We start from the raw sequence: 13,192 nt of genomic DNA, 5'->3' as shown, positions 1-13,192 counted from the left end.
TCAGCTCCACCATCTCAGCAGCACACAGGCATGGCATTCCTCTCTTTGGACGACATTGCTGCCTTCAGCAGCGCCGGATTTGTTCTCAATACCGAGGAGCGCGCAGCCCTTCGATCTTCGCTCCTGCTCAAGAAAAACGAGGAGCGCCTTGACGAAATTGGCCTGTGGGGCAAAATCCTGGGAGTGCAGAAAGACTATATGATTGCCCAGGCAACTGGCGAGGACCACTTTGTGCGCAAATTTTTCTACAGGTTTGTGGCTGTCGTGGCCTACGTGCGTGGTCTTTCGGGTGGCTGCCCCGTGAACCGCTCTTTGCATAGCGTGCGGTGCGAGCATCCGTAATACTCATGGCCAACCCCCTTGATTGCTCGTTGAACAACCGCCAGTACCGATTTGGTGACCTGGCTGCAGCTTCCGGAAGTGACGGTCGAGGAAATCAAAATCGTCGACACCATAATGTCACGCTTTTACGGTGATCCCGCGTATGAGTACATCACAGGTAGGAGACACATATTCCCCTAACCGACGCGACCACAGTCCGAAATCTAGAACCGAGCCCTCCCCCCACTCCCCATATTCTGAGGCTCAAGAGACACACGCTTTTCAATGCAGCCAAAAACGAGGAGCAAGAGTCCACCGGAGACGATGAGCCGCATGTGGTATGTGGTAGGCGAGCAATGGAGCAGTGTACCGTCATTGGAGGCTGTGGAGCGGACCGAGGGGAAATGATGGCAAATCCGCATAGACTAACAGACTCCGCGACATACCCAGGAGGAGAAGCGTATCACCGAACTGAAGCGTCTATCCGGTGTTATTGCGCTCATTAACCACCAAGTTCAAATCGTTCCGCGAGGAGCATACTATCGCGACCATTTGCACAAGTTGTCTCTGAATCCGGCGTTCCAAGGTGAGGCCAGTCCAAGCAATACCGTTACGATCGAGCGTGTAGGCTCACTGAGCATTGGCTCAGGATAAAAATGACAGTCAAATAGAACCAACTGGACACAACAAACCATCAATAACCCCATTCGGACGCAGGGCTCACCAGAGATGGTCTTGGCAAGTTGACCGAATACTTTCACTTCTGTGAGGGCTTTGATATCAACACAAGGACCATCATGGATCGAGCCAATTCTTTCGACGAGAGCATCGACATTTTTGATAGCCTCGCTCGAGACGAGCCCAAAGGTACGATCTAAATGATCGCCAGCAGTTGCAGACCGCTGGCGATTAATGGTGACTGACGATCGATTCATGACATGCAGGCATATGGTCCCTGATCATGGAAAAATCGGGTGCCTCTGTCATTATCCGGAGTCTTCTGTGGCCCGGATATGTGTTTTTCCACTCTCCAAGACCCTGCAAGTGGGGGAGCTTTTATTATGGCAGCGGACAAAAGAACCTCAATATTGGCTACATGCTGCCATGAGACAGAAACAATGGCCACTCTGAGCAGCCAGGAGCTTGAGGAGCTCGGATGACTTAGATGAATTTCATGATAAATCATCGAACACATTGTCTGAATCTCTTCGAGCTGGTCCAGTGGATCCATAATGCAGCGGGACAGCCCCTTTCTGGTATTAGATGTCTGAAACCCGCTGGCCGACTGTAGGCGGCGATGGGCTTGCGGCTGTGCGATAGTTTCTAGTCCTGGTTGGCAATCTCTTTGTTTTGGTTGGTTTGGGAAGCACGGTCTTGAATACACTCGGTCGATCTCCTGTGATGACGATCGACTGGTACTGATATCTCGATGTGGGAGTGTGGTGCATTCACTCGCCCTCTGGACTGCTCCATGGTTTCCCGACATCTTTCCGAAACTACTAGTAGACACTGTCACCATGGGAACACGGCAAGGGAGTATCTCGCTCCCATAGTTCACTTGTCGTATATTCCACCAGACGGGCTGTTTGTCGAACCACGGATGATCTCGGACTCAATCAAATCCTCCAGGATTCACGAGTCGACCCACTTGATTCACCTGCGATTTGATGGCGCGGCCAACCCTGGGCACTTGATCATAGGTCACTCCAGCCACAAGCATCCAACCAAACGATACGGCCTTGGGTCTGCCTCCATTGGAGCGTCGCTCTTGAAAATATGAATCCTGCGGCTACAGGCACAACCCCGGCCCCAGCGCTAGCAACGGCAACAGCAACAGCAACGGCAACGGCTACAACCACATCAAATCCTGCACATCGCCGTGCACCCTCCGATGCCTCGTCTCACGGCTCTGCTAGCGAACATCTCTCGGATTCGCGTTTCATTTCCAACACACAATCGCTAAGGTCGAGTCGGTCCATAGGCTCGATCAAGTCAATGCTTGATATCCACGATGCAAGCCCAGGTAGAGATGGGCACGACGGTGAGATCAGTAGCCAACACCCCGAGCATCCATCAGTAGATGCACACTCCCCACCATGCATGGCATCAATCCATTCGATCGCGTGTGGATCGCAAGGTCGGCCACACAGTCTCTCCATAGAGAGAATTCCTCACACCAGATAGGGTCTCTTGCGACCCGATGTCTCGAACAGCACTGCGACCAACTTCGATGGCCGATGAAGTTGACCCCATGGCCGTATCGTTCTACTGGACGTATGAGGGCCAGTCTGGAAGGAGAAGCATATCCCTCGATGAATTCGAGCGATCTCCAGCGTCTGGAAACGATATCAAAATCAAAACCGTGCCAATTGGGCGCCTACCGAACGCTCAAATAACAGGAGAGGGCGACACAGTGCTGATGTTTGCCTCGAAGGTCGTGTCACGCCAGCATGCAATCTTGATCATATCACATCCGGAACAGAAGGTGCGACTTGAATGTGTTGTTGTGCAGCAAGCTCGCCATCGGAGTGATAGGGATGCGAAAATGTAATTTGATAATCGGTGCCTTTCGTGGTCACCAGGTCTTTTTACAAGATTCGGGCAGCTCCAGCGGAACATTTTTGAATGGTGTTCGGATCAGTCCTCACGGTCGCGAGAGCCCCAAGATACAGTTGCACCACGGCGACTGGATCAAGCTTGGGGAAGACTATGAAACACCAGATAAAGGTATGATCATTCCGTGAGGCTGGTCCGGAGTGCAGGTAAAGCTATTGACGGTATCTCTGAATAGTTTCGGTGTCATTCATCTCTGGATGAATATGAGAGTGGATGTGAATATGCATTACACCTAACGACGCAAGGGCAGCCGCTCTGGTGATCCCGGCCCACGATCCCGGCTCGCGATGCTGGCTGATGACACTGACCGAGATTTGTCGTAACGCAACCCAGCCCTGCATCGATCCATCGCCATGCGGGTTGCTCTCGGCTCGTTTTGGAGAAGTGACATATCAGCCGATGCGCAGAGCACCAACGAATCTTCCTACGGGTGAGAGTCTTCGCTGGGCGCTCCACGGTCATGGCATGGAGGGGCCCATTGGGATGCGCTTCTGCGGAGAACAATGAGCATTGATTGCATGTTTGGTCCGCTGGCTGCCAGAGAAATTGCCTTAGACCCGGCTCTACGTGCATCAATTGACGAAGAGTTCCGGGCAATCATGGAGAGTCTTACTGGAGGACAGCCAAGTCCTATCGAGCGATTGCGCGAGCTGATGAGCCGGCCCCAGCTTCATTCGCGCCACTCTCTTCGTGTACAGCGAACCTCGACCCCCCCAACAGGCCATCTGTCGAGCCGGAATGAGTCGCAGCCCGAGTCCGATGACGACAATAAGGCCGCACAGGCTCCAAGGCAGACTGGTGATGGCGAGATCGAGGCCGTCCCGTATGTCACTGCCGGCGAGACGATTGCCCCGTGAGCAGTTCGCAGCATATCCTGCTCGGCGCACATCCAAATGAAGCGGGTCAACCTGCCTTATGCCTGGCTGCATAACCGTTTTTTTGGGTGAATATACACTCGTCCCTCTTCACCGCCGATGCCCGCACGATCACTGGATGCAGGCCTTTGCACACAACATGTTCGAGAGGGTGTTAGCACCATCTCGTCTGATTACTGGTCAATCCAATAAAAAACGGGACACCCGTGATTATGACGATTGATCAAATATTTTGTTGCCCAATACAATCGCGCGCTGGCCACTCGATTGCCAACCAGGACGGGAAACAATCTCACGGCTTGCTCACTGGGGCCTACAGTCAGTCAGCGGGCTCCAGACATCTGAAGCCAGAAAGTGACTGTCCCGTTTCTTTCTGGACCGACTGTACACACCATGTGCGAGCACCGTTGCTTTCAGCCCAGCAGAATCGAAATGCTGACTGGGGGCTTTTCGACCTGCTCCAGCTGTTGGTGCGCGACCATACCCAGGCATCGCTCCCATGCCGCGGGTTTGATCGTTGGCGTGGGAGTCGCTGCTGATCGGGCCGCAGTCCCTGCGCAGGCGGCGCTCGGGGGGCTGGTGGCGGACTGCACTGCGCACGGAGGTGTGCCACGTGTGGAGACGCACGGCGATTGGTGGGCAGGCTGCTGCACAGCCACCCGGGTGACACATGCCCAAGCACGGGACCGGAGTGGAATCGCGGCTGGTGGGGGGCGAGAGGGCGGGGAGCGAGGCAGGACGGCGATCGAGGCCGCCAGACAATCGCGCCGAAGACACCGCCGATGCAGGATGGCCATGCTGGCGGATCCATCGCCGACACCGACGCTCCCGCAGCATCGGCGTCCCCGCTGGCGCAGATGTGTCTCGGCCACAGGCTTTCTCGGGGCAGCCGGAGAAAGACGGCGGCGCGGGGCGCGTGACCACAGGCCGGACCCGGCCAGCCTCCCGGGGCCCGGCCAATCAGCGCGGCCGGCCCCGTGTATATATCGGCCTCGTCGCCCCGAGCCTTCTTTGCGTTTTACGCCTCCAGGATTGCCTTGGATGTTCCGGATTGCCACGCAGCGTATCCGCCCTCTCTTTGCACCCGTCTGGACTCGACACTTGTTCACAAGCTCAGCCATGTTGACCGCCATCACCGACGTCAAGACCTTTATCGAGGCCTTCAACCGAGAATATGAGTCCAAGCACAAGGCATACGAAGGTAGCGGTCGCTAATTAATGCATGATTGGCGGCCCCTCCCCATAAACGACGCTGCAGCCGCACGGTGTAAGTCGCTGACTCATCGTTATTTTCATTGCCACAATCACAACCCTGTCGTCGCTGCGCATCGTGCTCAGACAACTTTTGGGCGACCAAGATGAAGCTCCAGGGCAACTCCACCGGTAGGTTTCATCTTCTGACAGTCGACGGCCTGCCGTGGGCACTGAGCCGTCTCCCAGTGCTTTTCGATGCAGTTCGTCCAGTGTGCAATCGTCTCCTGACTCCATATTCCTGCCTCTGCTTGGGAACCAGAGAAGCTCACAACCTCTAAGAGCGAGCTTGATGAGTTCCTTGGAAACAAAAACATGCTTCACAAGGTCCGCGAGTTCCTCAAGCTGGCGGATCTCAGCAAGGAAGACGAAAAGACCCTCAAGATCTTTGAGCGCACGTTCCTGTGCTATATCATTGAAGATCCTGAGGCGCTCGCCCTTCGCGATCAGATCGGCGTCCTCGAGGCCGAGCTGGCCACGGCCCGCAACAACATGGAGCTCGGCTACATCAAAGACGGCAAGTTCGTCAAGGCATCGAGCGTCCAGCTGCGAAACGTCATGCGCACTTCGGACTCGGAGGTCGACCGTCGTGCTTGCTACGAAGCCATGCGCGGCATCGGCACCTTTGTCGCCGAAAAGTTCTGTGAGATCGTCAAGCTCCGCAACAAGCTGGCGCGCTCCTTGGGCTATGAAGACTTTTACGATATGAAGGTCTCCCAGGCCGAGGGATTCAGCAAGAAGGTTCTCTTTGGCATCCTCGACCAGCTCGAGGAGCGTTCTCGCCCTCTGCTTTCCAAAGCCCTGAACACCCTTGCTCAGAACAAGGGCCCATCCGCCGTCCTGCCCTACAACATGGGCTACAACCTCTCTGGCGAGACTGCCAAGCTCAAGGACCCCTATTTCCCCTTTGAAAGTGCCGTCGATGTGTGGACCCGCTCGTTTGCCGCCCTGGGTATCTCCTATGCTGGCGCTACGATGCGCCTGGATCTCTGCGATCGCCCCGGCAAGTACAGCAACGGCTTCTGCCACTGGCCGCAGCCTGCCTGGAAGAGCCAAAAGGATGGATGGATTCCCTCGCAGGCCAACTTTACCAGCTTGGCGTCGCCCAAAAGCGTCGGCTCGGGCCTCACTGCTCTCGTCACCCTGATGCACGAAGGCGGCCACGCCGCCCACTTTGCCAACGTTACCCAGCCCAGCCCCCTGTTCTCCCAGGAGCGCGCTCCCACCAGCGTCGCATATGCCGAGAATCAGTCCATGTTCCTGGACTCGCTCGTGAGCGATGCAACCTGGATGGCCCGTTATGCTCTCTCCCGTGAGGGCAAGGTCATTCCGTGGGAAGTTATCGAGCAGGACATCAAAGCCGTCCATGCCTACAAGGTCTTTGATCTCCGCGCCATGATTGCCGTGCCCTTCTTTGAACGCAAGCTTTACGAGCTGCCCACCGAGGACGTCACCCCCGCCAACGTCATTGCCCTCGCCGACCAGGTTGAGCGCGAGATCCAGGGTGAACTGTCGGGCCGCCCTCTGCTCTCGGTGCCCCACATTCTCTCTGACGAAAGTGCTGCCTACTACCACGGCTACGTGCTGGCCGAGATGAGCGTGCAGCAAACTCGCGCCCACTTCCTGTCCACCTATGCCGAGGGCATCGTCGACAACTCGAACGTTGGCAGGGATCTCAAGAACGTGTATTGGGCTCCTGGAAACAGTGAGATGTTCCTCGATCTCGTCAAGAAGCTGACAGGCAAGCCGCTGTCTGGTGATGCCTGGATCCACGAACTTGAGGTTCCTCTGGAGCAAAAGCTTGAGTCCGAGCGCAAGGGCTACCAGGAGGGTCTCAAGGCCGGACCCAAGTACTCTGCGGGCACCAATGTCGACCTGGACATGAACGTCCTCCTGGTTCATGGCGACGACGTCATTGCCGACAGTCGCCAGACCCAGGGACTGGCGGAGGCTTGCAAGATCTACAAGAACTGGGTTGCTGGCCTGGACTTTTAAGTATGCAGCAGGTTCAGCCGCCAATTCAGCAGGCGTGTGCCATTGGGACGGCCGTGATATCGGCGACTGATTCGGCAGCAGTACAGCATTTTGGTCATTTGGGCCTAATGCAACAGCGGCCGCATGCACTGCCGAGAGGCACTTTGGCTTTACAATCAATCGAGGCCGTTTCTGAATCTGGAATAGCTTTCCCAAAGCGAAACGGACACGCTGTTTTGAGCTGGGGTTGTCGTTGATTTCAGGGCCTGAATATACACTCATCCATCGCCACCGTGACCAAACGGCATATTCAAAGAAACCAGCATACTGATCGATCGTCTTTGGGATTGCCTCTTGGAAGCAAGGGAAGGGAAGCGGTTCCAGCCCACAGAGACTGAGGTATACTCGGTATTTCAAGTACACTGGATTCAGGGGGAAATGGGACACCTGCCCACAACCCATTCGTCAGCGTAGTATGTGATGTGCCTGCGTCAAGCAAAGCCATAAGAAATAGAACAGATCACTTTGGCAGCCTCCGAGTGAACACCACCGGTCGCAGTGCAGCGATGCGGAAATCGAGCGTGCTGTGTTTGGCCATGATTGCAATGAGTGGGTGAGTGTATTCAGGTCACAGAAAATACCACTGTCATGGCTCAACGGGGTGTCCCATTTCATTTTGGAAACGCTGTAATTCCACCCCCAGAGAGTGCTCAAGACCATGCTTCCCAAACCAGCGAAAGCATAGCGATTGCCAGCCAAGTCGGGAAGCAGTCGCACGGCCTGCCCGCAGCAGCGAGCAGTGTCCATCTGCGTGGGTGCCATTGAGACACGCATTCGTTGTTGTCGAGTTTCTCTTGGTTGGAGTGTCTGTCCATCCTGCATGTGTGACCCTCAAGCCAAACCGGTGACGGTGCTATCATTCCGGAACCGTACGCACCGACTGCATTGACTGCTGCCCAAAGACTGCTCTGGAGGGATATCCTTGACTACTTCCACAGGGCAGATGGTCATTGTGAGCGGCGGAGGCGTGTGTATTCCATTCAAAAGAGCTCACAATCAGCTGCAAGAATACAAGTGGTGTGTTGTGTTTGTGTGCGTTGTAATGCGTGACTGTATCTCAGCTACATCGCAAGCCCTACTGTTGTCGAATATCCTTCAGTCGGATGGCAACTGCATTCCGGTGAGCCTCTAGCCCCTCAATTTCAGCCAAAGTCGTGACACAGTCACCGAGGCGATCGAGCCCTTGCTTTGTGAGGCACTGCGACGTAATGTGCTTCACGAATGTTCCGGTATTGACGCCAGAGTACATTTTTGCAAACCCGTATGTGGGCAAGGTGTGGTTGGTGCCGGAGGCATAGTCACCGCAGCTGATGGGGAAGCAAAGATCAGTGAGGGTCACTTGAAGGGATCGATGGGAATCGAAACCGCAGACCTGGTCCATCCAGCAGTGACAATCTGATGGCGACTATCCAATCGATCATCCAGGCGCGCCACCTACCTCTCTGGCGAATAGGGGCCGACAAAGACGGATCCTGCGTTCTCGACGAGCTCGACGTATTTCTCGGCATCGTCCAAGTGCAAAATGAGGTGCTCCGGAGCATATCGGTTTGAAAAGTCCAGAGCCTCTTCGACAGTCGCGAGCTGCGCAATGTAGCTCTTGGGAATCGAGATTCGCACGATTTCGGCACGCGGCAAGGCAGCACCCTGACTGGCAACCTCGGCTTCGATCTGGGCCAGCTTTTCGGTCGTCAGAGCCACCGCCAAAAGGACAACCTGACTGTCAGGGCCGTGCTCTGCCTGACTGAGGAGGTCCGAGGCCACATAGGCTGGATTACACGACATGTCGGCAATGACCTGAGTGCAGCATCGAAGATTACAAATGGATCAGAGCACGGTCAGGCGCGGCCCAGTGGCCGAAGCGAGCGAGGGTATCTCCAAACAGCGTTGTGCCTACCAGGAGCTCCGAGGGACCGGCGGGCATATCGATGGCAACCATAGCAGAGGTATCGTTCTGGCAGGAGCAGAGACCGACGTCAATACAGATATCCAGATTCAAGGCAGGTAGCCTGCTGTGTACTGCCGCCACCATGCCGTGGGCGGTGTGTGCGGCAAGATTCACTCGGAGTGGCAGGCACACCAGGCGAGAAAGCACACCTCCAATGCCTCAAGAACACGAAACAAGAGCAGATGCGTCGCGCGATACCTGGACAATCATCTTGGCGCATGTGACATATTGGTTTCCGGGGCCGCAGATCTTGTCGACTTTGGGCACAGATTCGGTTCCGTAGGCCATGGCAGCGACAGCTTGCGCTCCTCCGGCCGCCAGAATCACGCTGGCACCGATTTTGTGGGCCACATAGACAACCTCAGGACAGATGGAGCCATCCTTGCGGGGAGGCGTGGCCACCACAATCTCACGACAGCCGGCCACCTTGGCGGGGACACCGAGCATCAAGGTCGTGGAGGGCAACACAGCCGAGCCTCCAGGAACGTACAAGCCGACCCGTTCGATAGGGCGCACAAACCGGCTGCACACAACGCCAGGCATGGTCTCAACGGTCAACACAGTGGTATCCAGCTGAGCCGCATGGAACTTTTCGACGTTCGAGTAGGCCATGTCGATAGCAGAGCGCACAGTCTCGGAGATACTCATGAGCTCCGGGGCAAAGGGGGCGCGAAGGACAGGAGAATCGAGCTTGACACCATCGAACTTGGCTGTATAATCAAGTAGAGCGCGATCGCCTTGCTGAGACACCGACTCGACAATCGGCCGCACACGGGCCATGATTTCGTCGGTCTTGAAGATGGGGCGGATCAGCAGATCCGCCTGCTCGCTCTTCGACAGGGCCGACAGGGTGTACTTTTTCATGGCGATGGCCGGCTGCTCCGGGGTAACGAGGGGCTCCGGAACTGCAGCAGGAGCCTGGGGAGCCCGGGGAGCCTGGGGTGTCTCGGTGGATACATCAGGCTTGGAGGCACCGGAATCAGCCGGAGGCTTGGTAAAGTCCCATTTGGGCTTGGCGTCGCCGGAGCGGCGAGAGATTTTACGAGCCTTTCGATCGAGATTGGCTTCAACATCCCTGAGCGAGACTCCCTGGCTGATGCAGCGCGCGAGAGCAAAGTAAATGAGATCCGCGGCCTCCCAGGCAATGTCTTCGGGAGTGGCGGCATCGCAGAGCTCCTCGGCCTCCTCCATGATCTTGGATCGCAGGAGCAAGGGGTCGTTGAAAAGGCGTTTGGTGTACGAGCCCTCGGGGGCACTGGCCTTTCGAGCTTCCAGCAGCTCGGCCAGAGCAGTGATACCGCTGTCCGGGCCGAAGCAGGTACGAGTGTTCAAGTGGCAGTAGCCTGGACCATTCTGGCGGACAATGAAGCGCACGCAGTCTCGGTCGCAGTCGGCATCGATTCGCAACAGAGCCTGAGTAGCACCGGACGTGAGTCCCTTGTACCAAAGGCCCCGAGTTCGAGACTGGTACACGCCTTGACGAGTTTTGATAGCCTCCGAGATGCTTTGCACAGAGGAATATGCCAATCCAAGGGCAACACCATGCTCGTCGACCACAACGGTCGAGAAAAGCCCGTCGGAGCGGTCGGTGATCAGACACGAGGCATAGGCCTCTCCGAGATCAATCGGGGATAGCTGCCGATGAGGGGCAAGGAGATTGATCTCGCGCGCATTCAGAGCCGAGATCAGAGGGATGGAAAGCAGCTGGTTGGGCAGCGACAGGGTCAGCTTTCGAGTGAGGGAAGGTGTTTTCTTGTAAAGGGCGCCGATGTGGCCGATCGTGCCAGCGATGAACTTGCGATTCAGCTGATGGCTCTGGCTGAGCTGCTCATCCGGGAGCTCGACAGGCGAGACAGAGGTATGCATGACGACGATAAAGCCCGAAACAGCCGAGGCAAAGGCCTCGATGGTGCTGCAGAGCCACTTTTCATTGGTGCCCGACTCGTCCAGTGCAAGGGAGACGACCACCCGGTCGGCAGGGAGCTTTGACAAGATCGAGCTTGCAAAGTCGGTAGCAGATCGACCCACGGCAGGGCTGTAGTCGATAACGATACAGGCGACGCTGTCGTCAAGGAGATCTCTGGCAGCATCGAGGATGCTCGAGACAGGCAGATCGGTGGGCAGAGCGACGGAGAGCTGAGGGATATCCCTGGAGTAGAGGGCAGCCTCAGGAAGGGCCTGCACCGATGCAGGCTTGAAGATTGGATCGGAGACGAGGCCGTACTTGGAGAGGATAGCAAGCAGCTCCTTGGACGAGAGAGCGGGGTCTGTGCCGGACTCTGGGGTCAGATAGGGAACGAACATGGCGACGAAGGAGTGCGGGCCGGGGCGGAGCGACACAGAGGAAGATCAGGGGGGAAGACGACAAGCCAGACAATAGGCAGGCAGGACGGCGAGGAGCAGGCGCCAAGATTGAGCAAGACGGAGGAAAAGCCAGCCGAGCTCTGGGCAGAGAGCGGTCGGGGAGAGATGGCCGAGAAAAGATTTCGGCAGACCAAGCACGTTGACGGGCGACGGCGGCGGCGATCACCTGCGCGGCCATGACAGGCGCTTATCGCATGTGCTGCGCTGCGCAGGCCGGAATTGTGCTGCGCATCGCGCAGTCGATGCTGTGGCCAGCCACCAGCGGCTACACGCACATCCGCCCCGGAAGGCCTCCAGACACCCGGCTTGGCCAGCCGCCAACACAGTCACAGTCACAGCAGCAACAGCAGCAGCAGCAGCAGCAGCAACAAACGCAACAGAATGGCCATGGCCGTGCCGGCCGGGCATGCTCCTGTCGCAACCAAACAGGCAGCGGCCAGCCCCTGTGATTCCCCGTCGCCGCCGTTGCCTGCGGTGTCGGCGTCGCAAGCGGGCTGCATTTGTCAGCCGCCCATCTGGCAACTTCGTCGCGCGCGGTCAACCACCCCGACCGATCGTCTCGATCGCCTGTTTCGGAGGGCGATTCGCTGATCGCATCTGTCTGGTCATTCTCAAGCGCTGCGTCGGCAAGCTTACTGCCCGCATCCCAATGGGTCTCGACGAGTTGCTGGAAGAAAAGACCACGGCCCCGCCCAAAAAGCCGCCGTGTCGGGTCTGTCATGATTTCAAGACATGGCGGGTCGACGAAGCCAAAAAGACTCACACAGTATCACAAAGCGCTGGCCCCGTATCCTCTGCTGCTCCCCGAGGCGATTCTGGCGCTGCCAACTCCAAAGATCACCTGCCGTCTGCCGGTGCTGTCGCTGGCTTGGCTACCGTCGCAGCTTCGGCTTCAGCTTCAGCCTCGCCACAGTCGTCCCCCGGCCAGTCCGGAAACCCGTCTGCACCTTACACGCCTTTCCCCTGCCCTCCTGATGCCGGCGAGCTCGGCCGATCCACTTGGACGTTCTTGCATACCATGGCAGCATACTACCCGGAGGCTCCAACACAGGACGAGCAGACCAACATGTCCCAGTTCCTCAATTCGTTCTCGAGAGTCTATCCATGCGGCTACTGCGCCGAGCATTTGCAAGCCGAGATCAAGAAGCATCCGCCCCCTGTCGCCAGCAATCTGATCTTGTCCAAGTGGCTCTGCGTCGTCCACAACAAAGTCAACAAATCCCAGGGCAAGCCAATGTTTGACTGCTCGCGGGTCCTCGAACGTTGGAGAGATGGATCGGAGGGTGTTGATTGCTAAGTGTCTCAACTGAGCAGTTGCTCGCCATTGAACAGCTACAAGGACAGCATTCGCAAACGCAAAAACCTGGGTATGAACAACTCTGATAGATAGTACCCGTCTCTTCCTTTTGGACCGTGAATACACCACCCTACCTCCAACGGCTCCAAGAGCGCGGCCACCCACCGATTCCCAGATGCATAGCGGCTGTATTCGATATGCCAATGCCCATCAGAGTGATATCGATGCAGCCTGGAGCACGATTATAAAATGCGACTCGGCAGCTATCGGCAACGATGGCGCCCGATCCCATGTACCCGACGCTTCTGTGCCTAAGGACTCCACCGATGGTGATCCCAACAAAGTAGAGGCTATGACTCTGCGGATGAACATCCGTCTGAACAACCCAACAGCTGAACAGATCGATGATATCGAGATATTGTGTGAATTTTCAGAATAAAATCATACGGAAAATACCAAGTCAAGTTCGAGGAATGAATGGATGAGCGA

General features: G+C 56.6%; 5 protein-coding genes across 5 annotated transcripts; 4 read left to right on the top strand and 1 right to left on the bottom strand.

Annotated features, from left to right (window-relative positions):
• Window positions 1-30: 30 nt before the first annotated feature.
• Window positions 31-1,707, top strand: BJ171DRAFT_597914 (uncharacterized protein; the record flags this gene model as incomplete). Its single annotated transcript, XM_053114793.1, has 6 exons — window positions 31-251; window positions 387-499; window positions 613-659; window positions 772-907; window positions 1,039-1,188; window positions 1,266-1,707. 6 exons carry the CDS (start codon window positions 31-33, stop codon window positions 1,427-1,429), a joined length of 831 nt encoding a protein of 276 aa, XP_052968331.1. The 3' UTR covers window positions 1,430-1,707.
• An 865-nt stretch (window positions 1,708-2,572) lies between these two features.
• On the top strand, window positions 2,573-3,917 carry BJ171DRAFT_597913 (uncharacterized protein; the record flags this gene model as incomplete). Its single annotated transcript, XM_053114792.1, has 4 exons — window positions 2,573-2,806; window positions 2,904-3,048; window positions 3,271-3,367; window positions 3,479-3,917. The coding sequence occupies 4 exons, from the start codon at window positions 2,573-2,575 to the stop codon at window positions 3,792-3,794; spliced, it is 792 nt and encodes a 263-aa protein (XP_052968330.1). The 3' UTR covers window positions 3,795-3,917.
• Window positions 3,918-4,760: 843 nt separating this feature from the next.
• Window positions 4,761-7,241, top strand: BJ171DRAFT_499199 (oligoendopeptidase). The gene is made up of 3 exons (XM_053110454.1): window positions 4,761-5,013; window positions 5,151-5,195; window positions 5,326-7,241. Exons 1-3 carry the CDS (start codon window positions 4,854-4,856, stop codon window positions 7,056-7,058), a joined length of 1,938 nt encoding a protein of 645 aa, XP_052968329.1. The 5' UTR covers window positions 4,761-4,853; the 3' UTR covers window positions 7,059-7,241.
• Window positions 7,242-8,050: 809 nt separating this feature from the next.
• Window positions 8,051-11,525, bottom strand: BJ171DRAFT_457855 (histidine biosynthesis trifunctional-protein). Its single transcript, XM_053108364.1, has 4 exons — window positions 9,241-11,525; window positions 8,992-9,048; window positions 8,536-8,891; window positions 8,051-8,404 (listed from the first exon to the last, which is right to left on the bottom strand). Exons 1-4 carry the CDS (start codon window positions 11,344-11,346, stop codon window positions 8,173-8,175), a joined length of 2,751 nt encoding a protein of 916 aa, XP_052968328.1. The 5' UTR covers window positions 11,347-11,525; the 3' UTR covers window positions 8,051-8,172.
• A 530-nt stretch (window positions 11,526-12,055) lies between these two features.
• On the top strand, window positions 12,056-12,703 carry BJ171DRAFT_558335 (ERV/ALR sulfhydryl oxidase domain-containing protein; the record flags this gene model as incomplete). Its single annotated transcript, XM_053113147.1, has 2 exons — window positions 12,056-12,260; window positions 12,291-12,703. 2 exons carry the CDS (start codon window positions 12,056-12,058, stop codon window positions 12,701-12,703), a joined length of 618 nt encoding a protein of 205 aa, XP_052968327.1.
• Between the last annotated feature and the right edge of the window lie 489 nt (window positions 12,704-13,192).

The sequence above is a fragment of the Polychytrium aggregatum genome, assembly GCF_025602895.1.
Source record: "Polychytrium aggregatum strain JEL109 chromosome Unknown BJ171scaffold_12, whole genome shotgun sequence".
NCBI lineage: Eukaryota > Fungi > Chytridiomycota > Chytridiomycetes > Polychytriales > Polychytrium > Polychytrium aggregatum.
Note: the sequence above shows the minus strand (reverse complement) of the source record. Positions and strands in the feature narration are given on the sequence as shown.

Bases quoted from the DNA above. Each gene is read 5' to 3' on its own strand.
- BJ171DRAFT_457855 (XM_053108364.1), bottom strand. From the start codon at position 11,346: ATGTTCGTTCCCTATCTGACCCCAGAGTCCGGCACAGACCCCGCTCTC. The intron at 8,892-8,991 runs GTAGGCACAACG...TGCTGCACTCAG, and splicing joins CCGGTCCCTCGGAGCTCCTG to GTCATTGCCGACATGTCGTG. The intron at 8,405-8,535 runs GTAGGTGGCGCG...CTTCCCCATCAG, and splicing joins GGCCCCTATTCGCCAGAGAG to CTGCGGTGACTATGCCTCCG.
- BJ171DRAFT_499199 (XM_053110454.1), top strand. From the start codon at position 4,854: ATGTTCCGGATTGCCACGCAGCGTATCCGCCCTCTCTTTGCACCCGTC. The intron at 5,014-5,150 runs GTAGCGGTCGCT...CATCGTGCTCAG, and splicing joins CAAGCACAAGGCATACGAAG to ACAACTTTTGGGCGACCAAG. The intron at 5,196-5,325 runs GTAGGTTTCATC...CTTGGGAACCAG, and splicing joins GCTCCAGGGCAACTCCACCG to AGAAGCTCACAACCTCTAAG.